We start from the raw sequence: 22,247 nt of genomic DNA on the forward strand, positions 1-22,247 counted from the left end.
AACTCAACAATAACAGAAGAGCAATTGAAAAGTCAACCGGGCAGAGCCGCAGGACATGGAGTCAAGAAAAAACAAGTCTGGAGATAAAATCAATACTTTGTCATCCTAATTAGATGAAGCTACCGTGAGGCATTCAGCCAGAAATCTGCAGTTCTGAGCGCATGAAGGAATTGTCCGAGAGTTTTCTTTCAAATTTATCAGCCTGGATTAATTAACTGAGATAATTAGCCTGAACCACTCTGTAGCACTCACTGTGGACACGCACGCATACACATACGCATACACACACACACACACACACACACACACACACACACATACACAGATAAACTGCTGAGAGAATAAAAAAATCAGCAGCAGTCACCCACATGATTGCTTGACTGCTGCTCACCCAAGTAGGAAATAAAGAAATTGAATGAGTGGAAAACAGAAATAACAAAAGACAGAAAAGAAAAGAGGTGTTAGAGCTGAGAGGGAGTAAAGAGAGATGGTTACATCAGAGGCAGAACGCATGAAAAATACAGAACTGCCATCAACACAAGTCACACTTCTTCCTGTGATGAAAATAATCAGTAAGATTTCATCAAAGTGCTCATCTTGCCGGATCAACATTCAATGACTTAAACATCTTTATTTGGTAATCACATGTCAGGAGGAAAATCAAACATAATAACATCTCAGTGACTGGAATAAGATATTTTTTGTCTCAAACATGACCGCAGCATTTAAGAGGCACAGCTGACTTGATTGACAGGCGGGAACACTGTAGCTGTTGGCTAGGAGGCTCAAAGCCCACCTCTTTACGTCACACTGGCTCCACAGCAGCAATATGGCTGTCACTGTCGATTGGGCTCAAAACAGCGATTCAGAAACGGATGGGTGACGTCACGGATACTACGCCCATATTTTATACAGTCTATGGATAAGATCCAGACCCATCTTACGCACAGGTCTCTGTCTGATCTCATCTTAATCCATCATGAGTAGAGCACTTTGCTGTGTTTAACAAGTTATAGTGGCAAGGAAAACATTTTTTTCAACAGGCGGAAACCTCCAGCAGAACCAGACTCATATTAGACAGCCATTTGCCTCGACATCTAGTGTATATTGATAATATTTAGTTTCAATTAAGACTTAAATAACCAGCAAATATTCATACCCTAGAGCAAAAACAGGAAATTCTTTCATTTTTTTAATTAAAAAACTGATTGATTGATTGATTGATTGATTGATTGATTGATTGATTGATTGATTTTCTATGGAGGGCCACTCGACAAGCCTGTTAGGTTTTTTTTTGGCTCCTCCTGCACATAACATGTTAGTGGTTAATTTTATTATTGAATTTTATCTGTTATATATTGGCTCATGTTATTGAACATGCAATGTTTTGTTTTGTTCTTTTATGTACAATAAATAAATAAATAAATAATTGATAAATCTACATGTTTTGTTGGACCAGTTAGACTTTTTGACCTATTGTAAAAAGGTGCCTAAGCATTCTATCCTTCACATTTGTGCCAGCAGAGTATCTACTTATTTTTTCAGGTATTGACATATCTTTGTATTTTTTCCAGATATCTACTGCTGTGGTCTGCTGAGCACCAGGAAGAGCGACTGTACCGGCCTACCGCAAAACATGCTGGTCTGCGGAGCCACGCCGGCGCAGCGCGGCCAATCCCGAGTGATGATGCAAGGCACCATGTCACTGATCAGCTGGTACAACAAGGGACACTTCAGGTTCCTCACCAACAGTTACTCCCCAACAAAACAAGGTACACAGACCTCTGATGCACCCAGAACTAAAACTCTTGTGATATGTTTGTCGTAGTGGATTTGATACACCTGAGGCAAGTGAATTCAACATGCGTTAGATGACTTGCTGTGAATTTGCCAGCCGTTCAGTGAGAATGAGATTTGCTCACGATCAGAGAGTATTGGCCCATTGTTAAGCATTCATGTGAGTGAAAGTCAATCAGAGCTTGTAATCCAGGATAATCCATTCCTCGGAGTCGACAGAATCGTAATATTCTCCTCCTCGTAGAAAATAATCCACTATCGAATAAACAGATTTGTTAAACGAGGGGAGTGTTATAACTCCTTAAATGAAGAGTTCAATCAGTTAATCTGTTGCTTCCCAATTGATCTTCTCTCTCCCTTGTGCTTAGGAATGTGTGAGTGTGTGTGGTGTGTGTGTGTGTTTGTGCAATTTATTTCACTCCTTGCAAAAAAGAAGACGTGATAAACCACATTATTTTGTTCCTTATTTTTTAGTTTTAATCAAGTTTAGTGATATTTATGGAGGCAATATTTTAGAATTGTATGTTTTAGAAATGTGAGCTTAAAAAAAAAGGTGTGCATGTTGAGGTCTTAACACATCCTTTTCTTCCCAGGAAGATACTGACAGATTTTCAATATGATAACAAGAGTCTGGCTTCATTTCACAGCTATTTTTACTTGGTGTTGCAGATATAAGATATAAGATAATTGTGTAACTTCATGGTGAATTAATGCCCCAGATTCCACTTGGGATGTGAAAGTTGAGGAGAAAGTAAAGTTAAAAACCTGAAGACAAATGACTATCAAGAGAAGCGAGGCAGAAACGACTAACAATGCTTCCATATGCCGGAGCACCTCTAAGGACCTTTACATTGTGCATGCCTGCTCATTGCTAAAGACAGTGTCAGTGTTATTAGCTACACCTGTGCATTTACTTTTTTACTTTTTTTTTTTCCTGCTGCCATAAGAGAGTTTTTCTTGCGGTGAGAAAGGGCCGTGAACAAAGCAGCTCCTCCAGGGACGAACAAAGGGAGAGACCAGCTAAAAACAAAAATAGTAACCACAGTCCTCTCCGGTGTGTCGTTGTCGGCCATGTGACCATAGATTCTGGAGGAAATGAGTCCCATCAGTGGGACCTCATCTCTCTGCTGCAGTGTCTCTCACTCTGACTTTGCTGTGCTGTGTGTATGTTTGTGGCAGGTATGATCATTAAAAGGAAAAGTGGGGAGATCCCATGTCCCCTGGCGGTCGAGGCCTTTGCGGCGCACCTCAGCTACATCTGCAAATATGACGACAAGTACAGCAAGTATGTCCAACTTTTTATTAACTAATACGTTTTTCACCTTCAACCCTGCAAAGACATAAAATTAAGCAAGTATTTCTATCTAATGTATGAAACAAATTATGTTGCAAACTTAATGTGACTCACATTCAACTGACAAGTCCAGACAAATGTCTTTTCCCCACAAAACAAACCCTGAATTGGTGTAGTGAGTGAAAAGATCTGCCAACAGAGTAAGCAACAAGTACCTTTTAAAGCTCCTGTGAGGAGTTTTTGACCGGTTCAAAAACCACATTGATATCTACAGTTATGGCCCTTTTCCACTACACAGTTCCAGCCCCACTCGACTCGACTCGACTCGGCTTGGTTTGGGTACCTTTTCCACCAGCCCGAGTACCGACACAAGGTGGGCAGGGTCGTCATAACACAGCTGCGTGAAACTGCGTGAAACTGTGTGAAACTGCGTGAAACTGCGTGAAACTGCTGGACCACAGAGAAACTTTGCGTGCAGCCATTGTACAGTACTGATGTCGTTTTTTAAAAATGGCGGGTTTGATTCCTGTGTTGGGCGTCACGCTCATGACTCTTCGGTGACGACATTCTCTGACCAATCAGCGGCCAGCAGTCCGTCGACGTCACCTTTTAGTATCGGCTCAGCTCGCTTGGAACCAGAGCAAAGCAGGTACGAAAAACTGGTATCTGACACGAGGTATCGCGCCCGTGGAAACTCAACACAAACCGAGTAGAGTCGAGTCAAGTCGAGTAGAGTGGGGCTAAGACGGGCCGGTGGAAAAGGGCCATATGTTAATGCTTCTTACCTACTAAGCAAACAAGAGCATTAGTAGAAAGATCAAGTTTTTCTAGGTTGTTTTTTAATGTCAAAAACTGCTGCCAGGGGGTAGGCATTAGATGTTAGAGGATGCTACATTTAACCTTTAAAAAGATAAGAGGATATGATTTTTTGTTTTTTTTAAACACATGTATATAAGAAAAAAAACAGCAATTAGACAAGTGCTATCACTTTCTCCACACGGGCACCAGAAGTGATACAAACAAAAAAGTTCCTTACAGCAGCTTTAAGTTTATCGGATGAAGACATTTGTCTTATTCTAGTAGTGGATTCATGTGACTAGAAGCTTAAAAGGAAAATGAAAATGAAATAGGATGTTATGTTTCATTCATAATCACTTAAAAAGACCTTTAATAATCTCATAAAACATCACTGCGTGGTGTATACTCTTGTCTCATGTTTTTAAGGAACTCTGTGTAGCTTCATATTTAGTATTTTTGGGTCCATTCTCTACTTTTATTCATTTCCTGACCTAGAGACAGTAACTCCTTTTTTGAAATAACCCATGTTTGACTGACAGTTAATAAATCAACTATCTATTTGAAGTAATTAAACATATTTCAATGTCACCTTTAAAGATAAACGTAGCATTTCTGTTGCTCTGACTTGGAGATTTGTTGCATTGTAATGCTAGCTTAAGGAAGTTAGGATATTTTACTGTCTTGTGGTTTTTTCTAAGTCAGAATGATAAATACTGTAACACCACTGTACTCCAATGTTGTGGTCCTATCTAACCTGATGATGACATTTTTAAAGCAGTAGACTCACAAGGATTCAGAGAAATTGTGCTTTTTTGACACTTGTTCCAGCTACAGTAAAGCAGTCTCTCTTTAAGTGTATTATTAGAGAGGAGAGTTTGGCTTTGAGTTCACTCCCTGGAGTAAGAAGCTGTTTTTCTCCCACAGGTACTTTATCTTCCATAAACCCAACAAGACCTGGCAGCAGGTGTTCTGGCTGAGTATCAGCATCGCCATCAACAATGCGTACATCCTCTACAAGATGTCTGACGCCTACACGGTTAAGCGCTACAGCCGAGCACAGTTTGGAGAAAGACTGGTCAGGGAGCTGCTGGATTTGGACGACTGCTCCCCCACACAGTGAGGAGGAGGATGAGGATTACAGGAGCGCTACACACAAACACACAAACACAACCCCCCCCACACACACACACACACATTTACACTCCTGTACAGACTCTGCACTCTGTGTCTATGTGATGATACGAAAGCAGTGCCAAGCTGATGTCTCTCTTCCTCTAGTTGTTTCTGTGGTACTGTAAATATTCATTCACACTCGACTGCAAACTACACAGTAGAGAATAATGAGCCATGGGACACTTCACATGCCTCAACCTGTAACTTCTAACCACACCGATTTACTAAGGATTTGTCAGCAGGAGCAGAGATGCATCTGGAACAATATAAAGGAGACTAATTCACCCTATAATGATGTCAGCCTCACGTTTTAACTCCTGTCAGAGTGAATCATTCACATGAGCATGAATCTCCCGTGTGAGAGTTCAAACATGTACGCGTCAGGCGAAAAGCTACATGTAGCTCGAGATCTACACTGCAAAAAAAAAACAACACCTGCGACCCTGTAACAAAAGCTTAGTATACCAGGACTACAGTGTGTTCACACGCTGCATGCATGAAGAAACCTGACTGTGATGTTAAGTTGTTCAGTGTGAAAATGATTTCCGCTCAAGGTGGGTTTGAAATCTTTTTTTTGTTTTGTTTTGTTTTTGGTGTGTGTATGTATTTAGCAAGTGGACCTGCAATTTGTGAGCCTGAGGATGTAAATGTTCAGCTGTGCCTAGTTGGTGGCAGTGTGCCACCAACTCACAACCTCATGGTTAAAATAATAGTTGGTTTGCATTTCTAGAAGGACCTGAAAAACGTATATCTGATCTTTGACTTTCTATTAAAACAGTCAAAAGAACAGAGCAAAAGTTTATAAAGAAAGATGAAGGCATGGTGTTTTTGTGTTTCAAATACATGGGCCAGACATGACCATCAAACAGGCCGGGGGCGTCTGGCACCAAGTAGTTCCTTGAGCACCTCCTCTTTTTGCATTCTTTGTACGCAATGGAAATAAAGTAACGTTGGTTCAACACGTCGATCAAAGGCTCAAAGGTGTAGAGCTTTTTTTATTCCCTGTAAGGTGACCTTGGGTGTCTTGAAAGGCTCCTCCAAATAAAATATGTCATTATTATTATTATTTATTTATGAACTCTCAGCTAATCTGCAAAATCAGGACTCTATGGGTGCCATCTATTGAGATTTGATTGACAGAAATCAAATTTACAACCCCCAAACTTTTATAAGAATGTAATTCAAAATTACATAATCCTGATTATTGCACTTTAACATGTGACAGTATGTGTTTATTTCTAGAACAAGCCGAGCCTACTTCATAGTGATGGAAGAAGCAAAGCCAAATCACAAACACGTAGAATAAATGTGAAATAATTTAGCTTTTAATGTCGTGTTCCTGTATTTATGGGCGGCTGTTGTTTCAGTGTTGTAGGTTGACCCTCAATGGTTAGGTTGGAGGTTTGGTGCCAGCTCCAGCTTCACATGCCGAAGTGTCCTTGGGAAACACATTGCACCCCAAGATGCTCCAGGTGGCAAAGCCAAGCGGTGTGAATGCCTCTGACACTTTAGCATCCTCTGCCACCAGTGCAGGAAAGTGCTGTGACTGGTTAAATGTGCTTTGAGTTGTACAAACCATCTACCATGAACATGTGCTAAGATCACATCAGTTATAGTAAGATTGAAAAAAATAGTTTCTTCAGGGTGTTCACAAAAAATATTCCAACAGAAAACATCATCAAATCTTTAAAACCAATACTTAATGCCAGATCAACTCATCAAATTTGTTATTTTTGTTACTCATGTAGTACACAGTACTTTGGCTTTACGGGGCAAAAATCTCCTTGATTACAAGTTCTCTTAGCTGGTGTTGCCAAGCAACAAGTTAAATCTTGGCCCTTTGGCACAGACTTGGGATGATGGTGCTTGGCAAGATTTATATCCAGGAAATGAAAACTGGATCAGTGGTGGCTTACATGATGGCTCAGACATGTAGCAACAAATTTCAATGTGGATCAGGAAGTTTATCCGGCTGTGGCTTCAAGTTTTTGGTGCACAAATATCATTGAAATCTCAAGATGCACACAGTAAAAAATGAGGCAGCATCTTTCACAAAAGTAAAACAGTTTTTTATCTGAAAAATTAACATTTCTGAGGTGCATGAAGTAATACTTATGGTTTTACTTCCTATGTTCTGTAGTCTGACATCCAAGTGATGAACACAATTTGGTCATTCAACATAAAGCTTTTTGTTCGAGCAGTAAAAAATTTAAACCTGCCATCTTGTGTCAAGCCACGGTATCTTTTCTAAATCCACTCTACAGACCATTAAACTGTGGCACACTGCTGCGTGTGGCTTTACTGCTGACCCTACAGTCCACTCTGCTTGTTGTTGTAATGCTGGAATCATGTAATTAGGATCTAAAGTGAAAGTTTTTGACGTGCGCCCGCCCAATCAGCATGGTTCGTATGTAAGATGAAGGTGTTGAGTTGTCGTGTGATTCGCTTGCAGGACTCATGCACTTTTTCCCCCCATCACAATCTAGCACTTTGAGGAGATTTGTAAAGTTAGGAAAATGTTAAACAGATAATCTTTTTAGATTTTATTTGAAGCCAATGATAGTATACACCACTCTCAAAAGACATGGGTAATATGAGAAATATCATTCTGTACATAAACATAGATAAATGAAATGGACTATATAAAAGAAGCCAATGAGATAAGACTGAAAATAAATAACCAAATGAGAAAAGATTACCACAGTAGACTTAGAGTACAAGGTACAGTATGTATGTGTATATTTTGTTTACAAATTACTGTGAGTGTATTTCCATAATCACTCTTCACTGAGACTCAAGATTGTGATTTTTTTAACTTTTTCACTAATCCAAAGCATTGTTGTTGTTATTGTTGCTCTCTTGTGTGTGAACCACTGAATGTTTATGTCTTATCACTGTTCAACTCAACGTAACACCACATATCTTAAGAGGCACCCTTATCCTGTCATATCACTGTAAACATGTGGCTTCAGTACAAAATGGAAAATCATTCATGAAGGTTGTAGGTTCGTGTAAATGGAAATGTAGAATAGACGGGTGATTAAAGGAAAAAATCTACACAGTTGAAAATTCTTCAAACAGTTTAAAGAGTATCAGTCGTACCTTCAGCTGCAGGTCGAGGTCAAAACCTGTAAATACCCCCCCCCCCTTTGGTACTTATGTCAAACTCACTCCAGCAAGGTGAGATTACGCAGCAATCTCTAGTGTTGAAAAATGCAGACAATGTGGGTATGTAAAAAAAATGCAGTTCCTTGAGTGTCAATGTTAAATCGGACATTTTTGGAGCAAAGGTGAATATGTTTACAGTCTGATAGAAAAAATGGTTTGGGGTGTGTAGCTCATGTATGTATTTCTACACACTGTAAAGAGGGTGGTCCTTTTTAAAAATCACATTCATATACATAAAGGCTCAGGCTCATACATATATTTGAGTGAGTTGATGGACTGGTGAACTAGTTGTTTGCCAGGATGTTAAAAGCCTGCCTCAACTCCACCTCTTTGCCTGTTTCTAGATGATCTAAGGTTTAGTCAGCATTTCCCACATGGACCCTGCCATTGTTGGGCTTCAGAAAGCCTCTCCAGGAACCAATGGGTGACGTGAGAGACTATGTCCATGTTTTATCCAGTCCAAAGGTGAGACTGGCTCACTTTAAATCAGAAATCCAGAATTTAAAGATCTTCTACGGTCGCCCTTTTTTGGCCAAACTGATTGACCTCTAACCCTATAATTCTTTTTAGAGGTTGCAACAACCTGCAATGCCCAAACCATCCATTTGTGATCAAAAGACAAATTTAAAACACCAAAGTCAAAACAAATGCAACAATGTAAAAGTACTGCAAATGAAAAGTCATGTTGTAAAATTGCACCCTTCTGGAAATTATGGTGGAGCTCTTCAGAAGGGAGCAAATTTAACAAAACCAGAAGGGCTACAGTGGAGTTGACTTAGATACTGGGAGTATGTGAGAGCAGTGAGGGAAATTTGGGGCTTCAGTTTGCATCTCAAGTTAACTCAACTCAAACTTTATTTATAGAGTATGTTTAAAACAACCGGGGTTGACCAAAGTGCTGTACAGATCAAAAGAAGCACAAATGACAAGCATAACAAACAATACAATACTAAAATACGCGAACACAGTGCAAATATATATCAAATAAGATAGAATAAAATAAATTCTAATTTAATTAAGATTATGCCAGATGTACGCTCAACCTTGATTAAAAACCAGGGAGAAAAAACCTCCACAAACCTGAGTAAGGATTTGGGAAGTGTCCAGTATGTCTTGTGTTAAACCCAGGAAGAAAAACTCCTCTGGGCTGTGTTCTCATCATCAAACTAACTTCTTTTGGTCTGGCTGTGTCTTCCCCCTGTGAGACAAAAAACTGCTTAAAAAAAACAGGCTAAATACACCTCTACAGATTAATTTCCCATTAAATTACATTTACCTTACCATCCGGTTCAAAGTAGTGTCACCCCCTGCAGATCTTTTATTTCCTTTCTTTCTTCATTTCTACAATTGCTGGATTTTTGAATTTGCAGCCTGCTTCCCATGATGGAAATCTTTCAGATTGTTGCATTGTGTTAACCCTTATCTGCCACCTTACTTTAACTTAAAAAAAAAAATCAATAATAATAGAGATAACAATATTAAAGTGGCTTTATAAAAAATAAAAAAAAAACAGCAGAGAGGAAAATCCCCAGCGTGAAGGTCAGAGAAACCAATTTCTCCACTTGAATTAACCCCAGAAGGCCTTATTGTGCTCAGAGTAAGGGACATGGATGCAGTCATCATAAACTGAGGCAAGAATAGATGAGGCAGGCAGAGAGGGAGTGAAAGCACCAAGAAAAAAATATCAGCAACAAAAGAACCCAAAGACTGAGTCACTGAATGATGAAGCATATATAAGCGTTGATGATGTTCTTGTGTGAATTCTTCCTGTTTGGTGGATCAAAATGAGCCTCATTGATGGCTGCATTGGTGTTGCGTCTGCAGCTCATTGTGAGCTGAAGCAGGCGTCACACACACCTTAAGAAGGCAATGACTGAGGCTTTGTTTGACACCCGCAGTGATTTTTCTTAGTGCTAATATCATTCTGCTAGACCATGAATGAGAGGAAATTATGCACTAGGGAAACTGCAAGGCCACAGTAGCCTGGCAATAAATTCAATATAAGGGGAAAGAGAAGTATTTAAAGTTTTACTGCCTGTGTGGTGATATTTTTATCACCTAAAAGCAGAGTGAGCGCTGAGCATCTCCATGTTGTCGCAGAGACGTACGGACCCCCATGATTTTGTTCCTGTAGTCCAGAGGAGGACTGCTTAAAACATGGTGTCCTTTTATATTCAAAGCTTTGTTTTTTTAAGTGGTTTTGAAAAATTAAATCTCTTAGTTATTCTGTCCAGCCTGCTCCACTGATCAGCCATGAATCAGACATTTCTCTAGTGTCTTTTCTGCATTTCTTTCCCTCTCATTACAGAGAGTTTAGGGTTATTAATGTTCTAAAGGGAAAACTGAAAAACTGAAACACTGCAGAATTTAAAGAACCAAAGTTTGCATACTAAAGCTCCTGTTCTGCATGGTATGAATAATACAATCCAGATACATAAATGTATCACCTCTGGGAGAGTTTAACAAGAGTCAAGTGTTTTATGCCGCCCTGTGCTGTTGTCCTGTTGCTGCATTGACTCACTTTTTTCACATTTTCAACATCTCATACTTTAGTGTGACTTTTTTTGAAAGCATCAATCGCTCCATCTTTTCCTATGGATTAATTTCACCAGATCATGGAGAATAAAGAGATGAGAAAAATCTTTGTTCTGGATGTTTTCTGTGTTTGTTTACATGGGTAAACAACTAAAATGATGAATTTTCCCTGTGTTTTATCTCCTTTTTAAACAGCAGATTTCTTTTTTAAGCTCACTCATTCATGTCAGATGTTCAAATGGGAGTTAACAAAGGCAGAATGTGAGATGCAACATACTCTGCAAGGCTGCAACAATCGTATAATCAGAAACTCTTTGATCCAGTGTTGTCAGATGATTTCTCATCCACTTGTCAAAATCTCTTTGAAGCATTGCTAAAGATACAAACCAATAAATCACCCTCACTGTGGGTAATGTCGTGGTGATGAAATGCAGTGGTTTCAAAGATAATGTCCATGTGTGGTGTGCTGTATGTGTCAGTGTCCCATCTCTGTACAGAGCGTCCCTTATGTCTGTGTTTATATCTGCTGAGTGAGACCTAGAAGTGAATTAAGATTTAGCTGTGGATGTGACAAATAATTAAAAATGGCTGACCTCAGGGCTTCATGACTAACTACTGTACAATATATTCACTAACTGATAAACATACTCTAAATGGACTTATATAACCTTATCAGGTGCTAACAAACCAGTGTAAAAGTGATAGTAGACATGTGTGTGTTGTTGTTGACAGCTCATCAAACCAACAGTCATCTACTGGAGTCATTTATCACTGAGGTTGTACCACTGAAAACACAAGGTCACTTCTTTTTTTTTTTAAATGAAATGTCAGAAATGTACATGTTACAAGGCACCAACTGCAAACTTTGTCTTAGCAAGTGGTAGAACTATTTAAGTTTTATTTGCTAATGGTGGCCACAGGATGGAGGATGTGTGTATGTGCATGCAATGTTAACTTTGGTTGGAATAAAGTGTGCAAAATTACTGGTGTATGCAGGACCAAATAACTTTATAAAATGTGTGTAAAAGGTTCATGTACAAGGTTGTTGTGTAAATGTGTCTTCATTAAAACTTGCCCCAGTGGGTGCTTCATGAAAGTTTTTATGCCTTTTATGCCTGGTCAATGCCTTTATTCAATAATAATAATAATAAAAATAATAATAATAATAATAATAACAATAATAATACATTTATTTGCATAGCACTTTTCAATAAAAGTAACAAAGTGCTTCACAAAAATAATAAAAACACAATAAAAGCAGAGCAGCAATAAAAGCAAACAGACAGTAAAAGCAGAGAAATAAAACATTAAAGATTAAAATAAATTCACAAAATAAAAGCTTTACGATAAGAGTGTGTCTTGAGTAGTGAAATAAAATGAGGGACTGACTCTTCAAGTCCGATTTCCTCTGGCAGGCCGTTCCACAGTTGGGGGGCTTTGACAGCAAAGGCCCTGTCGCCTTAAGTTTTTAGTCTAGACTGTGGAACAGCAAGCAGAGCACTGCCAGAGGATTTCAGACTGCGTCCTGGTTTTTGGGGGGATAAGAGCTCAGAGATGTATCGAGGGGCGAGTCCATGTTGTGCTCTAAACGTGATTAAAAGTGTCTTAAAATCTATCCTAAAAACAACAGGGAGCCAGTGTAGGGATCCTAAAATTGGGGGGATGTGGGAAAATCTTTTAGTTCCAGTTAAAAGCCGGGCTGCTGCATTTTGAATTGTCTGAAGTCGGTGGGTGGATTTTTGGTTGAGACAGGAGTATAGTGAGTTGCAGTAGTCAAGGCGGGAGGAAATAATACCCTGAATGAGTTTTTTCTAAGTTTTTGAGTGAAATAATGGACTTTACCTTTGAAATGTTTCTGAGCAAATAAGAGTAGGACAGTGGATAGAGAAGAAACATGGGCAAGGGGGTGGGGAATGACATGGGGGAAAAGGGCTGTTCATGGGGCACATAAGTTGAACCACTAGTCCAAACCGGTACCCCACTGTCGATACTTTTTTGACTGTCCATGAGTAAAATATGCATCATGGTACTTTATGCGAGGACCCTGCTTTTACTACAACTCTGTGATTAAAGGAAGTTTTGTTGCAATACATAATGTCTCTTTATAAGCTTTTACTTTGGAATCTAAAATATGTCTTTGATCAACTCAGTTTTAGAAGTATAAGAAGAACATTCAAGCTACACATGTAAGTGAAGGCCCCACCCAGGATTTGAACCCTGAACCATTTTGCTGCAAGGAAGTGTAGTCACCTCACCACAGACCTGCCAGTACCCTGGAGTGCTCGCCTGTGTAAACCTTCTTGTTTTCCAGTATATTGCAGTAATTCAAAAACATTTTCAAGACTCTACTGGGGTGAAGGCAAATCCTACCTCACATCGAAAGCCCCCTTCTGATAACTGAACCCTGATCCCACTTTCTACATTTGGGCCCTGAATAGTCAGTAAAAGAATTGTGTCATAGGAGCTCACTGCTACTTGAAGCCACATCATTCTTATATATTTTATTTTATTTTATTTTATTTTATTTGTTTTGAGGTGTGGAGTTTGCATGTTCTCCCCGTGCATGCGTGGGTTCTCTCCGGGTTCTCCGGCTTCCTCCCACAGTCATGCTCAGGTTGATTGATCACTCTAAATTGCCCCGTAGGTGTGAGTGTGTGCATGAATGGTTGTCTGTCTCTCTGCGTTAGCCCTGTGATAGGTTGGCGACCTGTCCAGGGTGTACCCTGCCTTCCGCCCGAAGCCAGCTGGGATAGGCTCCAGCCCCCCGTGACCCCTAATGGGATAAGCGGTCAAGATAATGGATGGATGATTTGTTTTGATTTGATGTCTTTATTTCGAACATGTAAGAGTAAAATAGAAAAAAAAACATACAAGTAGAAAAAAAAGAAATAGTTATACAAAAGAAACAAAATCAGTCAGTTCCATTAGCAAGCACTGAAACAATTTTCTGTACATGTGCGAAAAGGAGTAGGAAGAAGTTAAAACTTATCTAATCCTACCCCTTCATTCACTATTATCTGTCATTATACTAGTGCACTCCCACAGGTCAAATCTTCATATTTACACCGACAATCAAAAGTAAACCCCTCATGATTATCAACGCTTGTCTTCCTCCTTGTACCTCATGAAAATCATTTCTTTATACCACTTCTTGAACTGGATTATCTTCTGACATTGCTGTAGCTCCACATTGAGACTGTTCCACAGTTTACATTTAGGGCTAACTCACTTTTTAAAAGGAGGGTTTACAATCAGGACATTCAAGGAGTTTGACTGATGCAAACCTGTCTGAACAGAGACAAAGAGGAATGAAATCCAAACAAAAATGGGGTTGTTCCACTTTTACTACCGTTCCACAGATTATGTAAAGGCCTTGCTGTTGGAGTGAAGACAATTTGATCAGTGAGGGAAATTATTATAGTATTCAAAGCCAAAAGTGAGGCAATAGTGTTGACACTAATGGCAATATCCTGTAACCACAGACGGCCACCTTTATACAAGAGAGTAATATATTTAAATGCAGATGTAATAAGAGACAGAACCAGTAGAGGGAAGCAAATCACAATTCTGCTGAACACATTAGAGTCTGACCATCAGTTTATTGATCACACACCGAGGGTAAATGGGTTATAATTGGTCTGAGCACCAGGGTGAAACTGTTTAATTGAATTATTTTTGTGCTCTATTGATCATCTACCCCACAACAGACTGATCGGCCGACCTCTGAAACCTGCGGGTAACTTGAACAGCAGCTCAATGAAGAGGAGGGTTTTGCATGTTGTCCCATCTGCAGAGCTCAAGAAGCTTCCAGAGAAAATATTATTCATGCCTCTGACTGTGTGTGCTGGAGAGGTCCGTGTGTGTGTGTGTGTGTGTGTGTGTGTGTGTGTGTGTGTCGGTGAGAGAGAGAGAGAGAGAGAGAGAGAGAGAGAGAGAGAGAGAGAGAGAGAGAGAGAGAGCTTACAATGGCCAATGAAGCAGGGCTGAAATTATAACTAACAATGATGTCTTAAACAGGTAGATTGAATTTCACAGGGAAAATGTGAAACAACACTGACTCACACTGTGATTAGATCTCAGTCCTCATTTAATTGTTATATTCTGTGGTGAGAGGAATTAATTTTGTCCACTTCTGACTTTGTAATACTGCATCGTGCCGTTACAGCAGCTGCTGAAATCAAGAGAGTCAGAAAACAAAAGGGAAAGAAAGAAAATGACTGCAAAATGCAAATATTCAGATATCAAAATAACTTTGGGAAACAAGCAAAAGGATTTAAGTGTGCTGTGATCAAAATTAAAAGTAGCAGAAGAGGTCTTTTACTTGAATAGACATATTTAAACTGCAGTATATAACCTTACAAGTAGAAGCATATTTAAACTGCAGTATATAACCTTACAAGTAGAAGCCCCACACCTAATCTTCTACTTTAGTAAAAACAAAATGTGTTATCAAAATATACACAAAGTACCAAAAATAAATGACTCTTGGTGCACTGCTGTGCTGCTTGCTTATTATAAGACATCATAATGTATCTGCTGACCATATTTTGTATTAGTAATTTGAATAATTGCAAAGTAAAAGTGACTTAAATTGTTAGATATGTAAAGTAGAGAAAAAAATGTAATTTCTCAACAGGGAAATGTAGTGAGATAAAATTACAGAATATCAGACAATGGACTGAGTCAATCAAATTACTTTTTACCACAGAAATTAAAATTACTACACTGCTTTCATCAATATAATGACACAAAAAATATTTAAAAATGTTAGATAAAACGTATTTTTTTTTTAGATATGACGTTTTCTATTTAATTTAGGCAGAGAAAACTTATGATCATAAAATAAACTTTTACGTCAATGCCTCTGAGGTCGATACTAACTAATGTAGGGAGTAGCTGTAAAAAAAAGTTCCCTACTCAATGATTTATCAAAAATGAGTTTGTTAAATAAGTCATAGCAACTTCCTCATACGTTATCAGTGAGCAAGTGGAATTGTTGATTCATCCTAGAATAACTCGTGCATTACTCATGTGTTACGAAAGCATTAATTAAATACAAAATGTGTACCCTTATAATAAAGTGTTGCTGTAATCTCACACTATTTTGTGAAAATTATTAAGGAGTGAAAGTGTCTTATTTGCCAATATTTTTTAACAGATTTTTTTCTGTCTTAAATAAATATTTAATGTTTGCTAACATGTAATTCTCTTCAGATTATCTGCCCATATTTCACTTGAAGGAAATATTTTTGGTTTGTTTTATCATGAAGACTTGCATTTCTGGCACAACCCTCACAACTAACATGTAAGGGTAAATATTTATTTATTTATTTATTGCACATATAAAAGAACAAAACAAAACATTGCATGTTCAATAACACAAGCCAAGGTATAACAGATCAAATTCAATAATACAATTAACCACTAACATGTTATGTGCAGGAGGAGCGAAAAAAAACCCTAACAGGCTTGTCAAGTGGCCCTCCACAGAAAATAATCAACACAAAGACAAAGTATCAATGTAGAAGCAGAATATCTACATACAAAACAAAAAAAGATTAATAAGAGAGATTACTATTCAAAACAATGATGAAAAGAAAAGAAGGGAAAGTGAAAAAAGTAAAAAAAAAAAAAAAAAAAAAAGAACAGAATATTTTTTTATAAGTTAGGAAAGTGGGGAGATTATGTGTTTATAAATATGCATTAAAAATTGTATCATGTTGCATTACTTAACTCACCTAATAGAAAGTGTATGGTCTGTTTCTCGAATGAGTTGAAATCTGTGTTACTTGTTATATGACCAAGGAAACTGTTCCAAAAGTGAGGGCCTCTGTATCTGATGGAAAACTGAGAAAATGTTGTCCGAAAGAAAGCTGCATGTAGTTTATTTGCAGACCTTGTTTGGTAAAGATGGATCTGAGAGTTAAATGGAAATAAATCCTGAAAGCTTGCTGGGAGTAAGTTATGTGAATGTATTGAAAGAAAAAAATATTAATTTGTAGACGGTGAAGATCAAATATACTTACTACAAAGGGTCAAAACTACATCAAACTTGTATGATTTTTTTTTTTTACACTGTATTGAGAGACTTATATTTTTCAGCTTGGAACCTTAATCAAGCCCATTTAAAACCCAAAGATTAAAAAAGTGGAAAATCTCCAAACAAATTATCAGTCTGTTTTCAGTCACAGTGACATTCACTCCTACACAACTATATCCACGTCTCCAGACATTTCCATGCTACAGGTGCACCATCTCACACCTTTTTTCAGAGCCATATTGTAAAACATTACTCATATGTAATATACTATAAAATGGGGATTAACAATGGGGTTTGTGAGAAACGTCTACCAAGGTTTATAACCTATGTCTCCACCATGTCTGGAGTCTCCACCCATCCTAGGAGTGCAAGGTTATGGCATTCTCAGCCCACTCTCTTTCATTCTCACACACACACACACACACACACACACACACACACACACACACACACACACACACACACACAGAGAGAGTAATCATCACCGGAGCAATGATTATATTTATGAGTTTCCTTTGATATTTTCTCAGGAAGTCAGTTTCGTGTCATGAGGCGTCACCTGTTGGAAGATGATGCACCTTTCTATGCAATCATTGTTTTCTGGAAAGAGTGAAATAACATTAAAGGCACTTTTATCAACATGACGACGGGGTGTCATATTTGGGTGTTAACATGTTTATTTGTTTAGGAAAAGACCTGTTTCTAGATGATGAACAATGATTAACCTCAGCTTGAACATTTCTATTGACTCTCAGGCTGTGGCCGTGTTGCGACACAGTTACACGTGCCCTTAGATGAATTGTTTGGAAAATGTTGCTGGCTCAGTTTGCATGAAATATGATTTTTCAAACACATAGTTTAGCTCAAAGGAACCTGTCAAGATAAGGCTGCAGTTGGACTTTTGACACTGGCTGGGATAACACTAATTGGTCTTCTGTAATAATGAGTTCTTCTTTACACAAGGGTGTCGAGAACCTCTGTGCAGGCTGCATGGAGTTTCTTTCCAGTCAGGTGGCGTGTGAGTGTGTGTGTGAGGGGATCTAACACCTCCCTGTTATGTTTCCTGGTGGTTGCTCACTCACACTCATGACTCACCATCTTTCTTTGCATTATTAGACAGATAGAAAGAATAGCAACTGAACTTTAAAAAATGACTGCATACTGCACATGATCTTCAAAATGTACTTCAGAAAATCACTGACATTTAAGGAAAAAGAGCTGCTCTATTATGCTGTCAAAAGTTAGACGAGGAGATGGTTATCACTCTAATGCCTTTCCAATCATTATAAGGCTACAACCAGCAGTCAGTTCGCTTAGCTTAGCATAAAGAAACTCAAAGATGTACTGTAGCTTACCTGGCCCTGTCAACTGAAAATATGAAGACAGTCTACCAGCATAGTAAAGCTTGGTAGGCATAAGCATTTGTTCAATCTCATCCAAAACAAAATGAATGCATCTCAAAAGTGCAATGACTTCTTGGGATTTTCAATACAACTGTTTTTATGTTTAACAACTGAACAAACTACCTAATGTATGCTAAAAAAAAGAGAATTTTCCTTTTCTCAAAACAGGGCTGTATGATGTATGTCAATATTACTCTAAGTGAATACCAAGGGAGATCCTGGTCGGCTAAAGGCTGATTTATACTTCTGCGTTGAATTAACGGCGTACCCTACGCTGGGGGTCCGCGTAGCTCCCGTACCTACGCCGAGGCCTACGCACGTAGCTGACGTGCACCTCCTCCAAAATGTAACTCCCCGTAGAGCCGACGCGGACCGCAAACCCTGTGATTGGTCGCTCAGCGGCATTGTGTGATTGGTCACTCAGCGGCATTGTCTTTCCCGCATTTACAGCACTTCCGCACATCGGCCGCACATCGGCCGTGTATTCCATCTCCTCCTCTCTATTCTTCATGTAATCATGTCTGTATGATTAACAGCAACATGTATCAGCTGTAGATTAACATAACATGCTCTGAATCTCTGTGGAAAAGTAAACAGAGATCGTAGCGGGGCCTGAAGGAGGCAACCGGCTATCAGAGAGACCACACTGCCCTCAAGTTTTTCGGTGGAGAATTGCTGTGCAACACGGACACATCGACGCACAAGTATATGGTGCTCATGTCCGCGTCAGCCCCTGCTGCGTAGGGGAGACACAGAAGTATAAATCAGCCTTTAGTCCCTTTGTTGAGAAACCGGGCAGAGAATTGGCAAAGGAGCTAGGCTATCGACTGCTGAAGACAGTTAATATTTTATCCCATTATTTAGCTAGTTTCATCAAAGTCCAACCCAGTCTTACAGTAGTCTAATGTCAGTGTGAGTGTACCCTATATTTACATATTTTGCAGCATTTTACTTTGTTGTCAGAAAGCCACTTTGTTTCTGCACTATTTCAGGAAGAGTTCCTCCCAACTAAAGGGTTTAATAAGCTAGTTAGTTTTTCTCAGTCGTTTTGGTACATTTCTCGAATCATCCTCGACATTTGCAAAACAGTAAGAGCATTTCTCAAAACAATTCATAAAAAATAGCAAAACACCATGGATTACCTGCAAAAGCCAGTGTCTTGCTCAAAATCCTTACTTCATCTCTCGAAAGTAAATATCTGTGTCAATGAACATGTCAGTGCCATCAGAATGACAAGTCAATGTGTCATTGTGTACGGATAAGACAGTCACATTACTTAGTCATGTTGTCAGTATAACAGTGTACTCTGGAGGGACGTTCTGATGTAAACTATGGCTAAAGCTTTGATGACAGTTATTGTAAATTGTAAGTTACACCTTAGTGTTTTTACTGTATGTACTTTAATTTGTTGCCTCTCAACTCCTCCACCACACAATCTCACTCCTCTTCTTCTTCTTCTTCTTCTCTCTGGCTGTTGACCCAGTCCAATTCCTCGTTCTTCCATTGTCAGACATTGTAACATTGTGTTGTGCTCTGGCTACATATATACTTGTCAGTTGATGGTTCATGAGATGCACCTTCGAGCTACTTCAGAAAACTGGTTGGTCATTGGTTGATCTAATGCTTCACACATTTCCCTTCGTTAGAGAAAGTCAAGATTCGCCTAGGAGCAATTCACCAATCCAAAATGTACAGAAATATGACTGACATATTCTGACAACATGTTCAACAATTTTGCATGTGAAGACTTATGCAATGAACTAATGCCTAAATGTTGTGGAGCGTGAGACTATTCAACAGAGACCCATTATAATACATTTTGATCAACATGACATAAGCAATTGATAATGTAGGAAACAGCAGAGAATTGTACTTAATCGGATGTACCAAAGCAATTGCAACTTGTTCAAAGAAATGAGAAACTGCTTTTTTTTTATGTGCACAAGTGAAACAATGATGTGAAGATTGAACAATTCTGATCTGAGAAATGTACCTAAGTGACTGAGAAAAAATGTAATGTGAAAGTGAAAGTATAAGCCTATTGTCCAGACTGACAGGCAATTCATGTCAGCTTCCAAGTTCATGTCAGCTTCCAAGTTCTGTTTAAGCAGTAGACGGACGGACAGACGGACAGACGGACGGAAAGGCAGACGGACGGACTGACGGACGGACGGACAGACGGACAGACAGACAGACAGGAAGACAGACAGACAGATAGATAGATAAATAGATAGATATGCCTCTGCTTTCTCATGGAGACAATGGCTCCCAGCTGTGTGTGTGTGTGTGTGTGTGTGTGTGTGTGTGCGCGCAGAGGGAGCCTCTTTTCTTTCTCCCACTCAGGTCACATCTAAACAACAGGACGGGTCACGACCATGCAGATTAAACTATTACCATCATGATGTTAGTGGGACTCGGGGGTGGAATCATGTCCAGCAGTTATGAATACCAGGTTTCATAGAAAACAGTTAAAATGACGCACAGCTGCTGAAGAAGAAAGGAGAAAGAGAAAAGGGGGGAGGAGGGGGCTGAGAGGTATGGGATGTGTGATTCTTAGCCTCCTTATATGAGCGTGTGTGTGTGTGTGATTAGGACATGTGTTCAGTAACTGTGTGTAGGTGTTGGGGGATATTTTGGTTGCAGCAGGGGGATTCAAGCATGAGAGAGGCCTTCGTCATATAATAGGATAATGTTTTATATCTCATCGGAAGAAAGGAGGGGGGAAGAGTGGGGTAATGAGAAATAGAACAGAAACATAAAGCAGATCATAAAACTTTAAAACCTGTGTGACACACATGTACGCAGGGTAGTTTTAGGACAGGTTAGGACAAGCAAAAAGAGCTTCTTGATATTATATAACATCTTTTCACATGGAGAATTATGCGCTTAAACTTAAGTTACAAGAGGCTGCATGTCAAATAGTGTGTGTATGCATCTGTGTGTGTTCAGGCTGTTTGTTCTTCTCATAGTTTAAAGCGTTATAAAACTCAAGTGGATCATTTTGGCTTGTTTCACTGCTTTCATGAACTTTTCACTTCAATATTCATCACCAGTTTGTTTCTTTACTGGACAAAGTGGCTCAGCTTTTAGCGTGAAGTCATGGCTAATTTGTTAGTGTGAATGTGTGAATCTGTCCCCACAAGTTACAAAATTTCTTCAGGCCAGAGCATAAAACAACAAAATGGTCTAAGTCTAGTGGTTGATGAAGAAAGGTTTTGGAAAGGTTTTCAAAAAGCAACAACCTGCGGTCTAAAAAATACGAGTCCAATGTGGAAATGCTAAAAACTGCAGTTCATAGAGGATCCGCTTGAGGCTGGCTCCGGAAGTACCAGAAGTCACATACACACCAATTTAAAAAAGACGATCTTTACAGCAGAAATAAACATGTTTACAGCCTGGTACAAAAGACTAGTGTAGTCTGGATAGCTCATTTCTCTATCGGCACACACTGTACTTGGGGTGAATTTTTTTCTAACACAGCAGTTTCAAAAATATTGAGATTACGAGTCTTCTAATGAGAGGCACAGCTGACTGCAGGAACACTGTAGCTGTTGGCTGGGATGCTCAAATCCCACCTCTTTACGTCACACTGGCTCCACAGCAGCAATATGGCTGCCACCGACGATTGGCCTCAAAACAGCGCTTCAGAAACAGATGGGTGACGTCACGAATACTACGTACATATTTTATACAGTCTAGCAAACAGCTACAGTGTTCCTGCCTGTCAATCAAGTCAGCTGTGCCTCTCATTGGTCGACTCATAATCTCAATATCTTCGGAATTGCTGCGTTAGAGAAAAAATTCACCCCCTGTACAGTGTATGCCAATCGAGAAATGAGCTATCCTACACTCGTCTTTTGTACCAGGCTGTAAACATGTTTATTTCTGCTGTAAAGATCTTCTTTTTTGAATTGGTGTGTATGTGGTTTCCGGTACTTCCGGAGCCAGCCTCAAGCGGATCCTCGAAGAACTGCAGTTTTTAGCATTTCCGCATTGGACTCATATTTTTAGACCGGAGGTTGCCGCTTGTTAAATACTC

General features: G+C 39.2%; 1 protein-coding gene across 1 annotated transcript in view; it reads left to right on the top strand.

The window, feature by feature from the left end:
* Positions 1-6,042, top strand: part of pgbd5 (piggyBac transposable element derived 5) — a 31,017-nt gene extending 24,975 nt beyond the window's left edge. Inside the window, exons 5-7 of the mRNA XM_034682654.1 lie at positions 1,575-1,772; positions 2,977-3,082; positions 4,814-6,042. Coding sequence (XP_034538545.1) covers positions 1,575-1,772; positions 2,977-3,082; positions 4,814-5,009 — 500 coding nt within the window. The 3' untranslated portion in view covers positions 5,010-6,042. The remainder of the gene's footprint in view (positions 1-1,574; positions 1,773-2,976; positions 3,083-4,813) is intronic.
* The last annotated feature ends 16,205 nt before the right edge of the window (positions 6,043-22,247 follow it).

This window comes from Notolabrus celidotus, chromosome 4, assembly GCF_009762535.1.
Source record: "Notolabrus celidotus isolate fNotCel1 chromosome 4, fNotCel1.pri, whole genome shotgun sequence".
Lineage (NCBI taxonomy): Eukaryota > Metazoa > Chordata > Actinopteri > Labriformes > Labridae > Notolabrus > Notolabrus celidotus.